The 19697-nt window shown below is 36.9% G+C and overlaps 1 protein-coding gene across 1 annotated transcript in view; it reads left to right on the top strand.

The window, feature by feature from the left end:
* The window catches only part of CDH13 (cadherin 13), a 477887-nt gene that overhangs the window by 332376 nt on the left and 125814 nt on the right, over positions 1 to 19697 (top strand). The window contains exon 7 of the mRNA XM_084270008.1: positions 192 to 370. Within this exon, the coding sequence (XP_084126134.1) occupies positions 192 to 370 (179 nt within the window). The remainder of the gene's footprint in view (positions 1 to 191; positions 371 to 19697) is intronic.

Below are 19697 nucleotides of genomic sequence, written 5' to 3'. Positions count from 1 at the left end.
CTTAGTCCCCTGTCGTTGTCTCAGTAGCAAGTACAAATAATACAAGTTCAGACTAAATATCAGGTGAAACTACTTAGTGGTCTGGATAAGATAACTATATATTGTGCCCATCTGGTTCTGGTATGTGAGGGCAGCATAATCTTGCACATTCTTGCTGACTGCATTCTGTTGTCTGTCCACCTTTCCCTTAGGAACGACTGTGATGCGCATGACAGCATTTGATGCCGATGACTCCAGCACAGACAACGCTCTTCTGCGATATAACATCCTCAAACAGACACCTACCAAACCATCTCCAAATATGTTCTATATTGACCCAGAAAAGGGAGATATTGTTACAGTGGTGTCACCTGTGCTGTTGGATCGTGAGGTAAGAGAATGTTTTCTTATCATCAGTCTGACACTTTAATATTTGTGCCTATAATCCTCTTCCAAGGTGTGACAAGAGGTTCAGAGTATTGCGGGGGTGAGGATTCAGATGTTCCACTTTGAGAACTGTTTAAAGAGGTTTATTTGTTTCTTGTTTGTGCATAAGAAGATATTTGCTCTGATCAATATTTATAAATCTAGTAGTTCATCATTTTGGGCAGGACAGAGTTGGATGGTGAGAACAAAGATCTCAGGGATAAGTGGAATTTATCTTTGAGTAACCAGTTGATCATTTGTCAGTAAAGAAACAAAAAGTCAAAACAAAGAAAAAAAAATACAAGCAATGCCCATCGTGTCATGTGTGTCTTGTCCCTCGCTCCAAATTGTGTATATAGCTTGCTAGGACATTGTTGCAGTTTGGTCTTTAAATCTTTCTCTAGAATTTTCTTTTATTGAGTGGTCTTAATGGACTAATTAACTTGATACCCCTTAGGCAAAAAATGACAATGCAAAAAAGAAATAGTGAAGGGACAGGTAGTCTGCATGTGGTTTTAAGGCAAATTATCACAGTGTCAAAATCTATGTTTATTATAGCTTATTAACGTTACAAGAGTATAAATTGATAGCAAAGAAAGCTTAGGTATGATTATTTCGTGTTCAGAAGATAATAAAATAGAGGCAATCCATTAAGACAAAGGTTTAGTTATCAGGCTATGAGAGATCTGGGCACCAATACAATGATGACCTAAACAGTTACTCTGTAAATCGCTATTTCCTTTGGTTATGTGGCCCTGTATGCTCTTAGATTCCTGGAGACGACCAAGTTCTGCAGCCTGTTTTAGGTATGCGCTGCTTTAATGAACTTGTCCTCTAAATTGGCTAGATTTGGGACTGTCCAGTGTTCTCAGTACTCAACACATTAGTTCTCATACTAACCAGATGAAAACGATGCCCATACCACTTCCCACTTTAAATGAGTAGTTTTTTCTGCAGGCTTTTCCAACACCAGATAATTAACGAGTAAACCAGACACATATTCCAGAGACATAGTGCAATAAACATAAAAAAGGTCTTGGCCAGTACATCTGTCTTTTAAGTTTAGAGAGTTGTCATTTCTTTCATACTTTTGAGGCAGGCCACAGAATCATGACCAAGTTGAAATTTATATAATCACTACCTTCTTGTCTTGAGTTTTCCTTCTAAATTCATTGTTTCAGTTCAAAAGCTTTATGCTGTTTTCTGAAATCAGTTTAGGTATTTTTATTCCTAATAGATAACCATTCCCCAGATTATACCAATTTACTCAAAATTAGAAAATCAATGGAAAGGAATGAACATGCCAGCTTTTCCTAGTATCTTCTAAAGGTCACTGGTGATTCATGAAATAATGATGCTGTCTCCGTACAAGAAGTCTGGGCTCAATCGAACGGGTAGTATGGCTGGGTAGTATATCCTGAAAGCAAGATGTGAATTCCTCATGATTTTTAATAATAGTCAATTCAATAACTTTACTTTGAAGGTGACATGGCAAGCTGCAGTCTTGTTGAAACCACAAAGTAATTTTTGTTGTTGCTGCAAATGCTCTATGTTTTATGAGCCGAAATGTAGGGCTGTGTAAAATTTCAACACTAAACCCAAGCATTAGCTGCAGTTAAAAGTCCAGTCTAATATTGTCTTGTTAGGTGAAACACTTGGGAAAAAAAGTGTGTTTTCCATGTCTTCCTGTGTGTTGTGCTCTCTGTCATCTTTGTGGATTCCACCTGTTCCCCTTCCTGCTTGTGCGTGTTCAGTGTAGAAAGTGGTAGTTATGCCTCATTCCTTATGTCTGTGGAGCTAGCCATTCATCACCAAAGATGTATAACTTCTATTTTTAACTGTAATGACAGCTTTTAGGGAGAAGAGGCCTAATGAACTTATTCTGGGTACCAACATAATCTTGATACTACATCAATAACTCTTATGTATTTCTATGTAGCTCATGAAATTGAATTATTGTAAAAGAATTGTTTGCCTCAGGCAGAGACAGGAATACCATCTGGAGGAGGAAATGTCTGTCTAGCTACTGCTTAGGGAATAAGGTATCTGCGTATCACCAGGCTTGAAGTGACTTTCAGGACAATGGAAAGTTGGTGGCCAGGAAGGAGTCCTGTTTGCCACTCCTCTGCAGGGTATCAACTGATATCATTGCCTTACTGTATTTTCTTTGGTGAATCTGTGCAGATCTTAATTGTTTTGGCTATTTATCACAACATTCTATGAAGTGAATTGTGGAATCATGGGGCAAAGAAATGGTCTGTCCCCTGCTAGTGGATGTGAAACATTGGAGGACAAAATTGTAGAGAGAGGTGTTGAATGATGGTTGGAAAAAGACTTGTGTGAAATGGTATTTGTGAATGAGAGAAGAACGCTTTTACCTCCTCTGTTCTTACCTGCTTTTGATGACATCTCAGTGGAGAATGTATTCCAGTAGACACATATAGGGAACAGCAAGTTTTTTTGTTCGTGTTTTCCATTCCTCGAGAAAGAGAATGGACGATGAACAGTTCAGCTGATCCACTTGGATGGCTGGGATTTGGGTCAGCAGTATTTGGAGTTAAGGGTGGACCTTATGAAGAACACGTTATTTGTATAGGGGGCAGGGGGATGGGTGTGTGTCTGCTGGGGAATCCCATGGCAACAGAAACTGCCACGAATACTATATGATTAATATTATATAATCCTGGTGAATGTTATTGATGATTGTCAATTCAAAACAGCAGCTCCTCCCAGATTTTATTTAAACTATAAATTGGGTCATTTGCCTGTGATTTTTCTATCTTTTGCAACCTCTGATTTCTGTTTGAATCTTGAGAGCCAATACCAGTCAAAAGTGGATTATTCTTATTTGTTCCTTGTTAGGTGTGCTGTTTAAAACTAGATCAGCCCTAGATACTGGTTAAGAAACTGTAGTAAAAATTTCTTTAAGATGGGCACAGACAAGGGAGAAAATTATTTGTTGTTAATCATATATATATATACACACCAGAGTTTGCTGTGAACTGTTTTAAAGCATGTCAAAAAACTATAAAAGTTATATTTTCCATCTCTTTTAGTAAGTTTTACCTCTGCTGTCATTGCTTTGGGGAAACTTTCCATTTCGTTTAAGATAAATTAATGGAATATAAATTGTTTGGGATTTTCTTCTGGTCTTTATTTTGTTTGGGGGGGCTTGGGGGGGTGTTTGTTTTTTAATTTTATTTTAAGTATCACTTATATTTGTGCATCAGAGGGAGCAGGAGACTGGGGGTATTGCCCAACAGAAGGTGTGTAAATACAAAATATTTGGGAGGTTTTGCACATACTGTATAGTCTATAGTCCATATTATTTTTCCATGTTTGAACATTTTCAGAAAGGTTCCTATGGCATAGCCTCAGAATTCCTCATTGCAGTGCAAAAAGAATCAACATTCAGATATTTACTTTAAAGTAAAATAAATTTTGGCCATCTAGAAAGATCATTTTTTACATCCAATTGAATCAATATGGTAAAATCTTAGCATGCATAAGTAAACATCTAGATGAATAATATTAGAGATGAATATCAAATCAACCTTTTTTTTTTCTGGTGATGCATTAGAATTAAATGTAAATTCTAAGTTGACACATTAAAAATAGAACAAAACCTAAAAGGAAAAAGGAAAGAATTAACTTGTATCTGGTGAACCTCAACTGTGCATCTGCTTGTTCCTTTAGCTACACAGGGTCAACTCAAAATTAAGGCAATTTTGTTAAATTCTTCCAAGCCTTCAAAATTTCTTTTTCTGTGAGTGGAATTTATTAGGTCTCTTGCTAAATTGAGAATATAGAGATGGAAATTCTCCCTGAGGTATTAAGTGGTCTCAACTTCAAAGACTATTCCAAAGCTCTTCTGTGAGTAAGGCAGCAGAAGGAATATGTAGTGTGGAAGGCGTCACACTCTCTTTAGCATTGTTTTCTTTCTTGCTCTACTTAGAAACAGAAAGGTCATCTTAGGTCTTGTCTTTGAGTTGCCTGTCCACTAATAATTTTATTTTTCTAACCTTGGTAGCCACTGAAGGAGCATTTGATTTAGCACAGTGGGTGCCAGTGTGTTGCTTTGGAGCTATTTCCATAGTATAGTATCACCTGCAGAAGCATTAAGCAAAAAAGTCATCCCCTCCAGTATGCAGCAAAAGCTGACTAGGAATCCCACAGATTACATCCAGCAAGCTGCTGAGTGCTTTTGATTTCTGTCAACATCTGCTGAGGGAAGCCGAGTGCTTCATGCCTCCAAGGAAAGACTTAGCACCGTGCAGGATTTATATGGCCTGAATCTAGCAGGCTATGTTTGTTTATAAATTTTTCACATTCAAAATTGTTTTCAAAAATGCATGATCCTCAGGGTTTGCAGTAAAACTCAGATAATTTCTCAAAGAACATCTATTTTCATTTTTGGAAGTAAGGTAAGGACGTATTTTTTGAAGATTAATGTGAGGTTTTTTCTTGTGGGAGATAGGCATCCTTGAATATGTCAGCAATAAAGATTGAAGAGTGTTAGGGGGCAAATTATACCTCCAGGTATCCATTGGAGAAATCATTTTGATTCATAAATTCAGAAAAGAAGGATCTCCTCCATCAAAGCGTATGGTCTAAATGACCAAAAATAGAACATGGGGGCGGGGGGGGGTGCGGGATGAGGACCAGAGGAGGGGAGTAAAAAAAAATAAAAAAGGGAAGAAGCCTTGAGGAAATGTCCTGAATTCTGTATTTTAGGGACGAAAACTCCATTTCAAAGTGACACTTCCTTGCAGTGAAAGAAAAATAACACTCCTTGTGTGCATAGGAGGAGAAAACGCTTGTACTTTTGTAGAATCAAGTCTTGAATTTCCTTTATGGATCAGTAATCAGTTTTTCTGCTTACTCACAATGCTATTTTGCCAATGTTACAGACCCCTCTGCTCTGCAGGAAAGTAGCTGTATGATTTGTATAAATTTTATATGACTAAAGTACTATAAGAAAGCTGCCACCACAGTTGCTTAAGTGAAATATTTACTTTACTCCTCACAGTTTGAGGAGCAATGTGCTTTTGCTTTTGATAGGAACTGCTGTGCATAATTTGAATTGAAGTTAACAAAGGGTTTGAGATACCTGCTGGACTATATGTTGTCACATATGTTTTAGACACCTTTTTCCCAAGAAAACCAATTCCAAGTATTCTGTGGTAGATTCAGTTCCAGGAAATACGTGTTCTCCCATGAGACTGACACTCAGAGTGCCTGCTCAAGCCACGCCGTTTCAGTAAGCGAGTGCTATATATTAACCATTTGAACCAATCTTGGTGCATCAATCTACCATTATTTGAATCATATATAACTTTCTCCATCTTTATTACTTGGAAACATGGAGCTGAAAGCCTAATGCCATAAATGATGAGAAACCTGGAGCTACATTAGCCCATCCTGCCTGTGTTTATGTGGACCACTTCTAATAACATTAATAACTGGCTGAGCCTCCCGCTTAACCGGATGGCTCTAAACTTAAACATCTGCAACAAGCAACAGTGTGTGACAACTACCACATACCCATTCCTATCCATACAGTGATGAATGACTGTACAGTGGCTAGCAATTTTTCAAGTCAACAGCAGCCTACTGATACATATACACCAATGCAGTGCTCACATGAAGGAATAAATGATTGCATAAATGTTCTTTACAGCATTCGATTGGTTCCGTGATAAGTAAATCACAGAGTTGTTGCTGAAAGGGCTTAGGTTCTCTGAAGGGGTGGCAGTAGGAAATAGGAAAAGCTTGTCCACTTCTGCAGATGGACACCACCCTCTTTATCCGTATTTTCCATTTTGGAGATATGTGTCTTAAGCAGTCAATATACTTATTACTTACTCGATCTAAATGCAAATGCTGAACCAACAGTGCACTCTCATTTTTAATGAAAAGATATTAATCTTTTCAGCAAATATATTCCACATTTGATCTTCATATTAACCTCTAAAATATTCATATTTACAGTGATTGTGGGAAATCATATTTTTGGAGCATATCAGCTCTGAGTTGGAATAAGTGTATCATTTTGTCTTGTCTTCTCTGACAGAATTCCCGCTTGCACCCCTTTAGCTTGTTTGGTGCTGTAGTAAATTCCGTAGCTGAACTTCGGTTTCTACGGTTTGGGGTTTTTTTTAGTAACAGATATGGCAATATCATATTTCTTTTCCACTTAAAATACAAGATAAACAGGTATTCATCATTTTCCCTTGGTAATGCATCTTTATAGTATACTTTCTGATGTGAGCAGTGGGTCTTCATCCAGAGACACACTGTGGATCTTCAGTGTCTGTTTAGAGAATACTTCATTGTCCATTGCATCACAAATAGCAAAGTAGAAAAGAGGGAGAAGATAGTTTCCAGTTAGAATGTTAGCTTATGAGCAAGCGGACTGGTAGATGGGAAGTGCTTTTTAGTGAAATGGAAACTCATATTTAAATTTAGGAAGAACTTTCCAGCATTTGGACTTAGATGTCTGTGGTGAGAATCTCATTTTAATAGATGGACCAGTAATTCTTTAAGTTCATTAACCCATTTTTAAATCTTGGAAAACACTGTGAAACAGAGGAAAATAAAAATGATATTGTTAAAATATGAGTAGTACCAGTCAGGTTAGGAACAGTAAAGATTCCCATTGCTGGAACATTAGAAAAAAAATTACTTTTTTTTTTTTTTTTAAAAGTCTGATCTGCATGAAGCTGTGGTGGCAGAATTTCAGCCAAACTTTCATTACATTTTTATTATCTGTTTCTACTTTCATTTGATTAAATGCATAGTTTGATAATCAGATTTTGTTTTAAAAATAAAATTATCTGACCATATTAGGTTTTATATTCTATAAAAGTCAGTGAATGATGAACACATCATGAACCTCACAGGCAGAAATTTCAGCACAATGTTACTGTCTCTTTCTGGACAGTGAATGTAACATCAAGATTACAATGCAGATAAATCACTGAATGGCTTTTCTTCAAAACAATAAATGCAGTGTGTGAATCCTGCATCTGGAAAAAATAACATCATTGGGTGAACAAACACATTTGCTTTCTTTGTAAATGAAAGGCTCACTGAATAAGCTACTGCTTATACTCTGTGTCTGGCATTTCCCTTCCCAGGTCTGAACTGAGCATGACTAGCTACAGAACCCTGGTGACTGCAGCGACTCCCTTCAGATGCTTGCTTTGGCTGCTCTGTGGGGATGGTTGAGGCCACAGCAGGTTTTCCTTTGCAGACCTTAAGTCTGGTTTGTTGGCAACAACTTTGTAGGTAGAAACCGAAAGCCATTGCAGACTCCAAATTATTACCCTGCCAGATCTGCTGGCCAACATTCATGTGTAGGTGCTCCTTTACAATGTCACCCAATATATGTTTGCCTCTGACACTGAGGGAAGAAGAAAGTGCATTCCCAGCTCTTCATGAGGATCTTGGATTTATTTAAGGCTACAGGCTCTTAATTCCTTGAGTACATTATCCACCATAGTAGGAAAAACAGGTTCTCAACTATTGATGACTCCAAGCATAATTGAAAAAATAGTAGCTTACTTTCTGGAAAAGCTCTGTATTTTCCACAGGAAAATATGGACATGGCTTTGCAAACTTGGAGTTTTCTGTAGGAGCACTTAGAAATATTTATATTCTCCCTCTCATGTTTTGGGTTAAGAGTTTTGGTATCACTATCTTCTGTGGCAGTTAGTTTGTTAATCCTCTAGACATGTCACTCATCTAAACATCACGAGTTTCTCTGACACTGATGTATTGCAGAGAGATTTTAAAAATCTGCTCTTCAAGATACTTCCAAAGAGTGACACAAAGCATTATATCAGCTGCCTGTATACTTTGAATAGAGGCTGATAACCAAAATGTTATCTTTTTCGACTGGAGTTTCTTTATTTAAAAAAAATGAAAGGAATATTAGCTCTATGGATGATTAGATGGTAAAATCCCACTGTGACAAATGGCTGCTTAAGAGGGGAAAAGAAGCGATGTGCTTATAACAAAGAACTTGGAGTGGCAGATTTTTCAGAGAGAGATTACCAAATGCTGGCACATCTACTCCTAGTACAGAGGGCCCAATGGTCACTAAAGTTCAGCTACAGTGGAATATAGTGATAGTCAGAAATTCACGATTGAAGACATGAGATGCATTTCATAGATGTCTGGGACAAGGGTTTCAGGTCAGAAGAGAGAGAATTGCAAAGGCTAAAGGGTGAGAAAAATCTGATTCTCACTGCCCATGTTTTTCAATCCTTCCTCAGGGCCAAGGAATATGACTAAAAAAGGTGGCAGTAAGTCTCCACTGATTAATCCTGATACACCCTCTCTTTCTTGCAAATATCCCTAAATTCCAGACAGGTAGGTTTTTCTGTCTGGATAGGGTTAATTCCTGCTTGTTGTACTAGTTGTAAAGATGCATCACAGTTAATGCTTGAAAAAAAAAAAAAAAAACAAACATTTAAAAACTTTTTGAGCTTTCTACCTTAAAAGTTTGATTTTTGCATCAAGTATCAGTACTTTCAAAATGCTCAGTGCTTGAGAGTGAAAGGAAAGCATCTGGAAGTAGTCAGTTTACAACTAGAATGACTCAAGTAGAGTTAATACCATAAAATAAATGGAATTACTTCAAAGTCACTATAGGAGTAATTGCTTAGCTATATCAGAGTTGCAGCTCAGAGTGCTTGGGACTCTACAAGATTTACCCCAGAGATGCTTCAGGAAAGAAAGTTTTGTGTGCTCTAATATGAAAATCAATCACTATTCTTCTTTTTCTCAAAATACAATAAAGCTTTGAAAACCGAGCAAGCAAAAGGCTCTACCTTTAGTCAAGAGCAGTATCAAATATATACTTAAATTCCTGTGACTGTAATGGACACCTAACCTTAATCTTGATGGAAATTCACCAAACATAAAAGCATCTGTAAACCGTGTTAACACCTTGGCAAGGAAGAGAATTACCCAGTGCCAGGAATTAGGATTACACACTAGTTGTCTTCCCAAGAGAAAACAAAGAAAAGAAAACCCTTCAATTAATGTTTAGTACCAAAAAGGAAAAAACAATCTATTTATAAAACTGTGGTTTGGGTCCTGATTCAGTGACCTTTTTTCTTTTAACATAAAAATGATATTGTCAAATACATACATTGTTATTTTGGGTGTTCCACTAGCCTAATTCAGATTTCCCTAATGCTTTTATTGTGGGATAATTCTTCTAGCATTAATAGGACTTTACTTTTGATCCCCAAATGCCAATCAGATAACAGGTTCATCTTTCTCATTTTCTTTTCACTTTCTTTTATCTTTCTATTTTTAGAGTATATGTGGCAAAAATTATTTAAATTATGCTGGTTTGTTAGAGATTTTATCCTAACACCATCAATGAGAAAACTCTTCCTCTCCAAATCCTGCCTAATTGCACCTATCCTTTGTGCTGGAATATCTAATTACAATAACATGCATTAAAAAGTGTGTCTGGGGGTGTGTGTGAGCTTTTACTCTTAGTGTAATTGTGTTCTATTGACTTCTGTGAAACATTTCTCTATTTAGTTCTGTCAACATATCATAGTCCTCAGTCTCTACTATAGAGCTATATAAAACTCCATTCAAAGTTTAAAAAGCCCCTATTAGACTACATGAATAGCATTAGGGTTTAGTTTTCTGTTTATATACTCAGTAAATCAATTAAAAGCTGATATCAGAAGGCAGAATGTGAATAATGTTGGTATATTTGATTGAATTATACCTTTTAGTTCTTGGAACAGATAAACACAGGTAAATACACAGAAATATCCTGAAGAAATATTCGTTTGAAAAGACCATGAGATGGATAAATTGCTGAATTAAGCATGTACAAATATAAAAAGTTGTGTCAATCAAATTGTCCTTCACTTTTGGCCTGGAGAATCCACTAGTGTTTCACTTCTAATACATTAATGTAAATGTTTTCTTTTTTCTTTATATGTTAAGCAAAGTGTAAAAATTGAAATCTTAATTAAAATATAGCCAGAACGTCCCAGAGAGACTGGTGACAGCCTTTGAATCTGTTTTACGTTGTAAATCTTGGACATTGCACCCACAGTATGCATAAATAATCATTTCAGAAGCTCAAAATCTAAAGCATAAATGAAGTCGTTCAGTCATGTGGTTGATTACTGTAGAATTAAAGAAGTTTAATTTACCATAGAAGGGCTAGCCTTCCTCTATATAAGTTATAAACTTTTTTGATATGGCTATGAAACGTCCCTAAATGATTGATTTTTCCTTGCTTGGAAGATCACTGAATTCTCTGTCAGTGATCAAAATGCTGCCATTTATGCATATAATTCAGTTTTGCTGATTACTTTTTACAGTTTGCTTTTCACATCTTTAATTTGATCTGTCTTGTGTCATGGATTTTACTTTTTTTTAAGGCAAACTCAATTTCCTTGAGACGAAATCCATAAAGCATCACTCTCCCTGCAGAACAAGTATAAGTTGACTCCTTCAAGACCATATATAAATCACTACTAAGGGAAGATATTGCTCACTCAAAAAGGTGATTTGTAAACACTTTAAGTTTGTGCCATATTATACTACCATCTACCATCTTCAAATAGATACCTCCATCTAAAATATGAATTCTGCCTTGTAGGTGGTGGTACTGTAGAGCAGTATTTATGAATGTTGACTTTGCTTTCTTGACATACAACATATGATGACTTTAGACTGTGTTGCCTGGCACGGCTCATTTAATGATTTTTAGAATATTGGACCACAACCTTCCCTAGGTGGGATGTTATTTTCAACATAAGAATTGGATATCCTTGCCACCTTAATTTTTCTTTTATACCAGGATATTGCCTTGCATAAAGTTTGACAGAACACTTAGGCCAGGCAACGTAGATGGTACAGCTGAAATGTGTGGTAGTACTGACAGGAGGAGAGTTACACTCCCAAATGGGGGCTAATTTCACTGACATTCATGAAAATATTTCGGCACTAAGGGACTACAACACAGAAGAGGCCCTAAAATTTGGCCTTTGCTTCTGCAGTGAAGAGGAGGGGGAAGTAAATTTTATTCCAAATGTATTTCAATTTAATAAACATCTGTCATGTATATTTAAAACTGCCGTTTCAGGATTGTAATTATATCATCTGAAAATAAGTCCTCCTCAAAAGAGAATTGAAGTGACAGGCTGAAGAAAATTAAACATGACGTTGCTCGTTCTCCTATCGTCCTAGAGCTAAAATTTAAATTAATTTTCTTCTTCTTGTCAGAAAGTATTTTAATTGGAAATTATTTTTGATTGCAGTTTTCAGACAGGAATGGGATTCTTCCCTTCATATGTGTACAGAAGTTGTTCAGTGTCTCCATAATATTTCACTAAATTAATCATTTACAGATATTTGAAAGAGTTGACAGCTGTACTGGTCATTCTAAAGAAGGTTAAAAAATTTAAAAAATTATTAGATAAACACAAAGATCTTTACCCCCACACACACACACCTTTGCATACAGCCACATCGTGTTTGTTGCTATAGTTACCTGCTTGTTGGGAAAAATGAATATTTGATATTAGCAGTAACTAGACTGTAAAAATTAGATATGCTGCTTCAGTTCAATTTAGGTTTATCACAATTTTTTCTTTTATAGCTGAATTTCCTTTTAAGATGTTGAAGGAAAGTTACAGAGCCACATTCTTACGGGCTGTACAAGTCTCTATAGCCCTTTCAGTTCATTTGCACTCATTCCAGTCCTCTGGCGAACTAAAAGATCCTAATTAAATCTTCCAATACACTTTCATTTTCATCTTTCAGGCCCCCTACAATAGGAGTTTCTCCTCTAGATATCACATATCTCATCTAAATATCACAGAGGGCAACAGTAGTCATTTCATGGCCATCCCAAATGGTGCCTTTCTGTGCTGCAACAGGGCCACCCAGCCTACAAGGGAAAAATAATAGAAACCAGGGGTTGGAAGGTATCATTTGGTCCAACCCCTCTGCCAAAGCAGCTCCTCAGCTCATACTGCAGATAGGTGGCCAAATGGGTCTTGAATATCTCCAGATATGGAGAGTCCACACCCCCTGGGCAGCCTGTCCCAGGGCTCTGTCACCCTCACTGGGGAAAAGTTCTTCTGCATGTTGGTGTGGAACTCCCTGTGCTCCAACTTGCAGCCATTGCCCCATGTCCTGTCCCCGCAGACACTGAAAAGGGGCTGGCCATTTCCTCCTGCATCCCATATTTATAAACATTAGTAAGGTCCCCCCTTAGTCTTCTTTTCTCTAGGCTGAACAGTCTCAGCTCACTCAGCCTTTCCTCATAGGGGAGATGCTCCAGGCCTTGCTTCTGAATTATTTCTGGTTGGGTCATAATGACTTTTGACACCCAGCCATCACCAGACGGTACAAGAATGCCATTCTAAATAGCTGTCTGGGTAACAGCTTAGGGGAGGTTGCCCATTAGAGAGGAAAATGGTCTGCATGGTAATAAAAAGAGTATGTGGGCTGCTTAGAAAAATTCCAAGACTGAAGTGGTTGCTGTTTCACCATTTACCTTATTGGCACTGCACCACGTGCGTGGATCTCTTCAGCAGAAAGAGTGACTTAAGGAAAAGAGTTGCTCTGAGAGATGTTTCCATGGGATGTCACCCATGAGAAGCGACAGGACTCCTCTTGACTGTGTTATCTTTCATTACCCTACATTCTGTTCTCTTAGAAATTTCCATGTTGTCTCTGTGTCCTTTCGTTAATGTATCCTTGATGAAATGAAAGACATAAGGAAGACACAAACTTGAAGGGAGATCACAGCTTCCCTAGAGGATTTCTGCCTTTTAAATGAATCATGAATGATATATGGTAAATGATAAAGTGGGAGAGATTTTCAGGGGAGTTTGTCAAAACTGTAACTCTAACATCTGCAAGTCCAGAGATTTCCCCTAATGTGTTTTAATATTGGAGACTACAAGAGAAAGACAGTAACTGGAAAGTTGTCTCTGTTTTTTGTGGCAGACTTTGCAGCAGGTCCAAGGCAGCTGTGCAGCGAAGCAGGGGAGTCAGAGAAGGCAAGGCTTCTTGCTGTACTCTTGACTTCTCACCATGGCCTAATTACAACATTAAGGCATCGTGTTTCTGCCTTAAAGGAAAAATAATCCCCAGCTTCAGCACAGTGTTGTTGTTCCACTTTTAAATGTAGCACTTTCAGATAACAATAGGTAAAAGCATTGCTTTTAGCAATGTGGCTAAAGAGATGGTTTTAAGAGGTTCAGAGAAGGGAGCAGTGTGATTTACTTAGAAAATTCCAGCACTTCAAGATAGATTGTTTTTTCAAGCCTGTTTTTTCTGTGAGAACTGAAAGCTTCTATGTCCAATCAGAAAGTTTTCTTGACATAAATTGTGCCTTCTTTCAAGCACATGTAACGCCAAGAAGCTTATTTAGAAACCCAGCCTAGAGATTGCACTTCACAATGCCAAGCCAGAATCTTCCAAATTTTAAAACAAACAAACAGAAAAAGCAAACAAAGCTTCAGGAGTTATGCTTCATTTCATCTGGCAGCGGAACAGCAGATAAGGCTGGCAAAACACTTACCTCACTGGGTAGCAGTTGTAATGTATCTCAGATTGTACTGCCACTCTGAATTCACTGTACACAGCTCCGGCTCTGTAAAGTGCATTGATTTCCTCCCGAGTAGAGAATGACACAGTTGAAGGCACTTTCCACCTTGTAAAAAATGCCCTCAGCACTATGTCATCACCAACAATATGGCCCTTCTTCCCCTGAGAAGAAGAAAAGAATTTGTTTCTTACACAGCAGAGAATTCCACTAGCAATAGCCTCCAGCCTGTTGTGGATTTTCCATCTTGCTGAATTTGTTAAGGGGTGGGTGAGTTATTCCTAAACTGTCCTCAGGTAACAGGAATTCTTTAAAATTCACTTATTTGGGTGCACTGGAAGCAGGGAGGACTTGAAATTTCTTGGCTAAGGGAGATTCTTGAAGTAGTAATTGTGAACTGCTTAAGTACATGTAGGTTTGTATATATTTATATCTACATGCATACATATATATGCATATATTCTTTTTTGTGGGCTTTTTTTATGCATTGAAAGTTTTTTGAAACACAATTTATAACTAGTTTCCTTTTAATTGGAAAAGGGGCCATGGCATTTCATATGACTGTGTGGTGGCTGTCGTATCTTAGCATGAAAGGCCAATCACATAGCCCAGAAAGGTGCAGATAGAATTGAATCAAACTTTAACTAAAGCAGCTACAAAAATGGAGGCTCAAAATTTGATTTGAGGGAGGATGTAGTATTTAAAAAACAAAATCAAGATTTAAAGCTGTGTAAATGAGCAGAATTACTTTTCAGCTGTAAAGCAGACCTTGTCTCCTCCCAAGTGGAAGGAGAGGAATAATGAATACCTGTATTAAAAAAGTTCTAACAGAAACTTCTGCCTTGTTATTACTCTCCTCTGGCATCAGTGTATCAGCTTGTTATTTTTTTGCTGTAGTTCATATATCATATTTATTTTATCAGTCTCCATGTGAGGCAAAGAGGATTTGATTACATGATCTGACATGTCAATGTTATTTTTGGGAAGGAAAGGAGTTTGATGATGTGACTTCGTAAGTTACTCCTACTTGAAGAGATGGGATTTAAATTAAACTGAGTGTATTAGTTTCCAATAGATAAAGCACGATACGTTTTTCTTTTTTCATTCCTGAAATGAGAGAAAGGAGTATGTAATTTTTGTTTCATGAAGATGGAAGACAGAAAAGTGACATAGATTTTGGAATATAAATGAAGAATTTAGATGACATTTTGAGGAAATGGATAAGCAGAGGATGCCTTGTACTTTAGTTGGAGCAAAACCTGTCTTTTCCAATCCTATACAGAGAAGATAAATTACACAGTATAATTCAGAACATTACTGATAAGTGTAATGGATCAAACAGAATATTCTAAGTTTCAATAAACTTTCTAAATGCTTTCCTATTTTCTGTAAAGCCCATCTAAGAAAATAATATGCAATATCTTTAAAACAAATCATACAAGGAACTGTGGAAAATGTATGAAAATATTTTATATAATTTTAATCAGTTATAAATATTGTAGAAAACTGGAGAAGTGTTATAGCAATTTGCATATAAATATATTTTCTATACATACATGGGTATAACAATACTGCTCAAAGATGTGACAGCTGACTTAAGACCTGTAGGCAACTAAAAGGTAAAGACTAAGAAATGAACAGTTGCTCTTGTAAATGTTCCAGGAGAAAGCAATGAGTGGAGGTGAATACGAGTAGCAAATACAAGTTGTTCAGTGATTTGTGGAGGGATTCACAGTACCTAATTTAGCCTTTTTGAGCAAGATGTGCTTCTGTATACTCACTGAGGAAAGGGTGGTTTGGATCTTAGGTGTGTTGCATAGTCTGTTCTCTCCACTGTTGTACAGTTAGCCAGACTACACTTAACAACATTAGATGGTGCGACCCCTCTCCTCACAGACATGAGGTGTGACTGCTCTCATCAACTACAGCAAAGAAGCAGCATGGTTAAACTTGGGGAGAAAAGACCCCAGGACAAGTTCTGGTTTTCCATGATCATTTCCTCTCTCTGCAGTACTGCTGTGTGGCTTTTTTCCTATTGTTGCCAACATCTGGAGAGGTACAATTATGTGTATTCAAAATCCCAGTCATATGAATTCAGTTGAAAATAATTCTAGGATTTTCTTCTTATTTTGGCTTTTAGCTCAGTGTACATTTCAAACTCTGAAAAGCACAAAGACTTTATTTCTGCAGTACATGGATTATATTATCTAATAGCAATCTCTGTCATAGCAGAAAAGAATAACAACATCCTTACCAGATAAAAGACAATGCTTCATCTCCAAAGAGCCTCAACCAGTCGCATAATTCATGGCTTTGTTTTTTTGTCTACTTGTAAAAGATTCATGAACACTTCTGCTACTGTCTGCATCCATCTAGTTCTTAAGTAACATGAATTAAGAAGAGCATGTCTAGTTGCTGTTCCTATTCCAAGGGGTGAGGCTGGGACCTAGCTAATGCAGAACCATGCATTGTTCCTATTCTTTTCTAAAATCCTACAGCAAATCGCATGCTGATTTTGGCAGAGACAGACTAAGAAAAGCACAACTAAGATTTGTCTCTTTGTTCCTTTTCCATGGTGAGGAAAACCTCAAATGTTCTGTCTACTTTTTCCTTCATAATTTATCTCTGGAAACAATATTTCATACGTATAATTGTTTCCTTGGGAGGACCAGAGACTCCTGTGCTGGTGGCACACTGATTTATTCCTCTGCTAATCCTTGTGTGTTTGGCAACAGAGTATTATGGTAGCTGGTACATTAGAAATTTATGTCTTGAAATAATAACTGGATAGATGATGACAGAATAAAAAAGATTGGCTTTGAACTATTTATCTTAAAGCTATTTTCCCATCTGCTTCTATTTATTTTCCTTTTTTTGTTTTAAAGTTGTAGTCTGATAAATATCTTTTCAGCAGCTCTCGCCTTCTGGTGAATTTCTTTTTCAATGAACAACATATATTTAAGAAAATAATACATTTTTTTAAGGTTTTCAACATCAATGAAGTTAAAGAAAAAATATAAAGGAACCATGAGGAGTTAGAAACGCAGCAATAAAACATAGATGACTAGCACTCTGGAATATATCAGAGCAAAACTATGGGGGGAAAAAGAGAAGAGAGTCAGGGTTAGGGAAATTTGTAGAAGATAATGAAGCATGAAAAGTAATCTGTTGAGTTAGAGTTTTGGGTAGGTGTGGGTATTGTATTTATGAGTAAGAGAATGAAACTGGATGAAGAAAAATATCCAGGAATATTTTTTGTCAAAGATTAAACTATGAAATTACCTTCTAAATGAATGTTCACAGGTATACTTTGAAGTAGAACAGAAGAACTGACAACTTCCTTGCATGTACTTTAACAAAAAATAAATTAATGAACAATGTACCAGTCAGAAAAAATAATTTTCAGGGTTCAATATCTTTACATTTCTTAGATTTAGAGGTGTTTCTTAAAGGTGTTTTCTGAAGCAAATGGACAAGTTTAACAGTGTGGAATACTTAGTTTTGAATCTTCATGCATACCTTTGTGTTTAAGGTTTTAGAAACATAAAACAAGTAATCAAAAAGGAATATATATTTTGAAAAGCCTATTAAAGTAAGTTCTTTAAGAAATGCAGAGTATAAATCAATCGGTAGATAGCAGTGTTTATCATATGTGGGAGGAATATCAGTGAATGTAATGGAAAAGTAAACAGGTGAAAAGCATCCGTGCTATTTCTGAAGAACCCTGATGACTTTTGTGAAGAACAGTTCATTTCTGAAAATCCAGATGTTCGTATAATAAGGTGCTATTTAAAGTTAGCACAAACTTCCCTCTATCTCTCTAGATAGCATCAGACTTTTGAAGTCTTTTAAAAGATATAAATTGAGTGCTTCAGAAAAAAATGCAAATCAACACATATAAGTATGGCAGAAGAATAGAAACAAGAAAGGGTTTTAAATGTTATTTTATCCACATTGTTTTAGATTTTGTGAGTCATCCAAACTTCTTCTCTACTGTAGAAAATTGCTTCAGAAATTGCTCCAGGCGGTTAGCTCAAAAATCATGTTTCCAGATTTGTTCATATTCTTACTACGCTTGTTCACATCTGCTCACTTTAAATGCACACGAACAAATACTTTTGTTTAAGTCACAGACTTTGAACTTAATCAAGGTGCATGTTTTCTAAAATTTAAGTGTACTCTTTAATATAAATATTTGTGAGGCTTTTATTGAGGAATTCTTTCTGTACCTCCCTTTGTTACCAGCAAACCAGCTCTCAGTATGGTGAAAATGTGATGGTGATATTACTGGAAAGTAAAAATCTGGAAAGGCTGGTGCCTGGAATCAGTATTTGCCCAAGTCACACAAACTAGCAGATAAATAATCCAGCTTCTAAAATTGTATGGGACCTAATTAGGGATTCAGTGGAAACAGAAACAAGTGCTTTGCTGCATCCTGACCCTCTTCCTTGATGGGGAGAATATTGCTGAATGTTGAGAGCAATTTCTTTATCCTCAAAGAGGTTCCAGTTCCAAGGCACCCTGCAAAGATTTGCATTGACATTCACAGTATAAGCTTCAAGAGGAGATAGCCCTGGTAGGAAGTCTCTGATGTTTTCCTGAAGAAGAAAAAAATCTTTGGTTTTTTTGGTGTTAAAATGTGCTTAATTTATTTAATAGCATTGAATAGTCCTTTGGTTATTGTTGTTGTAAGAGTGGGCTGGGAGTTTGATCACCACAGCAGGCATGATCAAGCTGAGAGTACACCAAGGACGCATTCCTCCAGAAGCCACACAAAATCTCTGCCCAGTGTCAAACCCTTGCCTAAACATCCCTTCTCCTACCCTAGCAAAGATGAAGTTAGCCCGATCAAAGTGAAACTTGATGAGTATAGTAAATAGACACTTCACCTGGGTGAGACCACATGGCAATAGGATGCTGAACATTAGAGACTGGAGGCAAAATTTCCAATCCAGGTGGGTAAAATTAGCTGCTCTCCTTTGTATTTAATCATTTAAAAAACTGGAATCAGTTTCAAAAGTACTGACTTTGCCAAGAGGTGGGACTGCTCGACACCTTTGAAATTATGACAGTTTTTCACATAGTTGGTGAAGGAAAGATGTCAGAACCTCATTTGAGACAACTGTAATGTCAGATTTGATTGCGTGGGCTTAATCTTAGCTCTCGCATGAAAAGGAAATGGCAACAGAGTGATCATATCAATATTCCTGTTATCAGCAGAGGGGAAGTAATATTTTAAAAATATAATTTACATGAAAATGTGCCTCAAAGACATGCATTACAAATACAAAGGACATGAAGGATATCAAGTGAGCTAATAGGAGGAGGAAGGCAGCATGTTTTATTACATCCCCTTTAATCACAGGAAAATCCATTTTTGGCTAATCAGCTTTTGATACTCAGAATGATAGGTTCTTGCAAGTTCAAATAGGTGCTTCATCTGAAGACGCCCTTCTCCTTAGCCTGTAGTTCCCTTGACCTGTTCCTTCTACCCACAGGTTAGCAGATAAGGATGTAATAGAAAAGATTAGTAAAACACTTGCCTAGAAAAAAGCATACTGAACAAAGGCAACTTTCCTAAGGGTGGGGCTTGTTTAGGATTCTGTTACTACCTTTCTTTTTTGTTACTACTTCTTTGTATACAATTTCCTTGTAAACAACAACATCTGTGGAGGTCAGGCCC

Source organism: Gallinula chloropus, assembly GCF_964237585.1.
Source record: "Gallinula chloropus genome assembly, chromosome: 13".
Taxonomy (NCBI): Eukaryota; Metazoa; Chordata; class Aves; order Gruiformes; family Rallidae; genus Gallinula; species Gallinula chloropus.
Note: the sequence above shows the minus strand (reverse complement) of the source record. Positions and strands in the feature narration are given on the sequence as shown.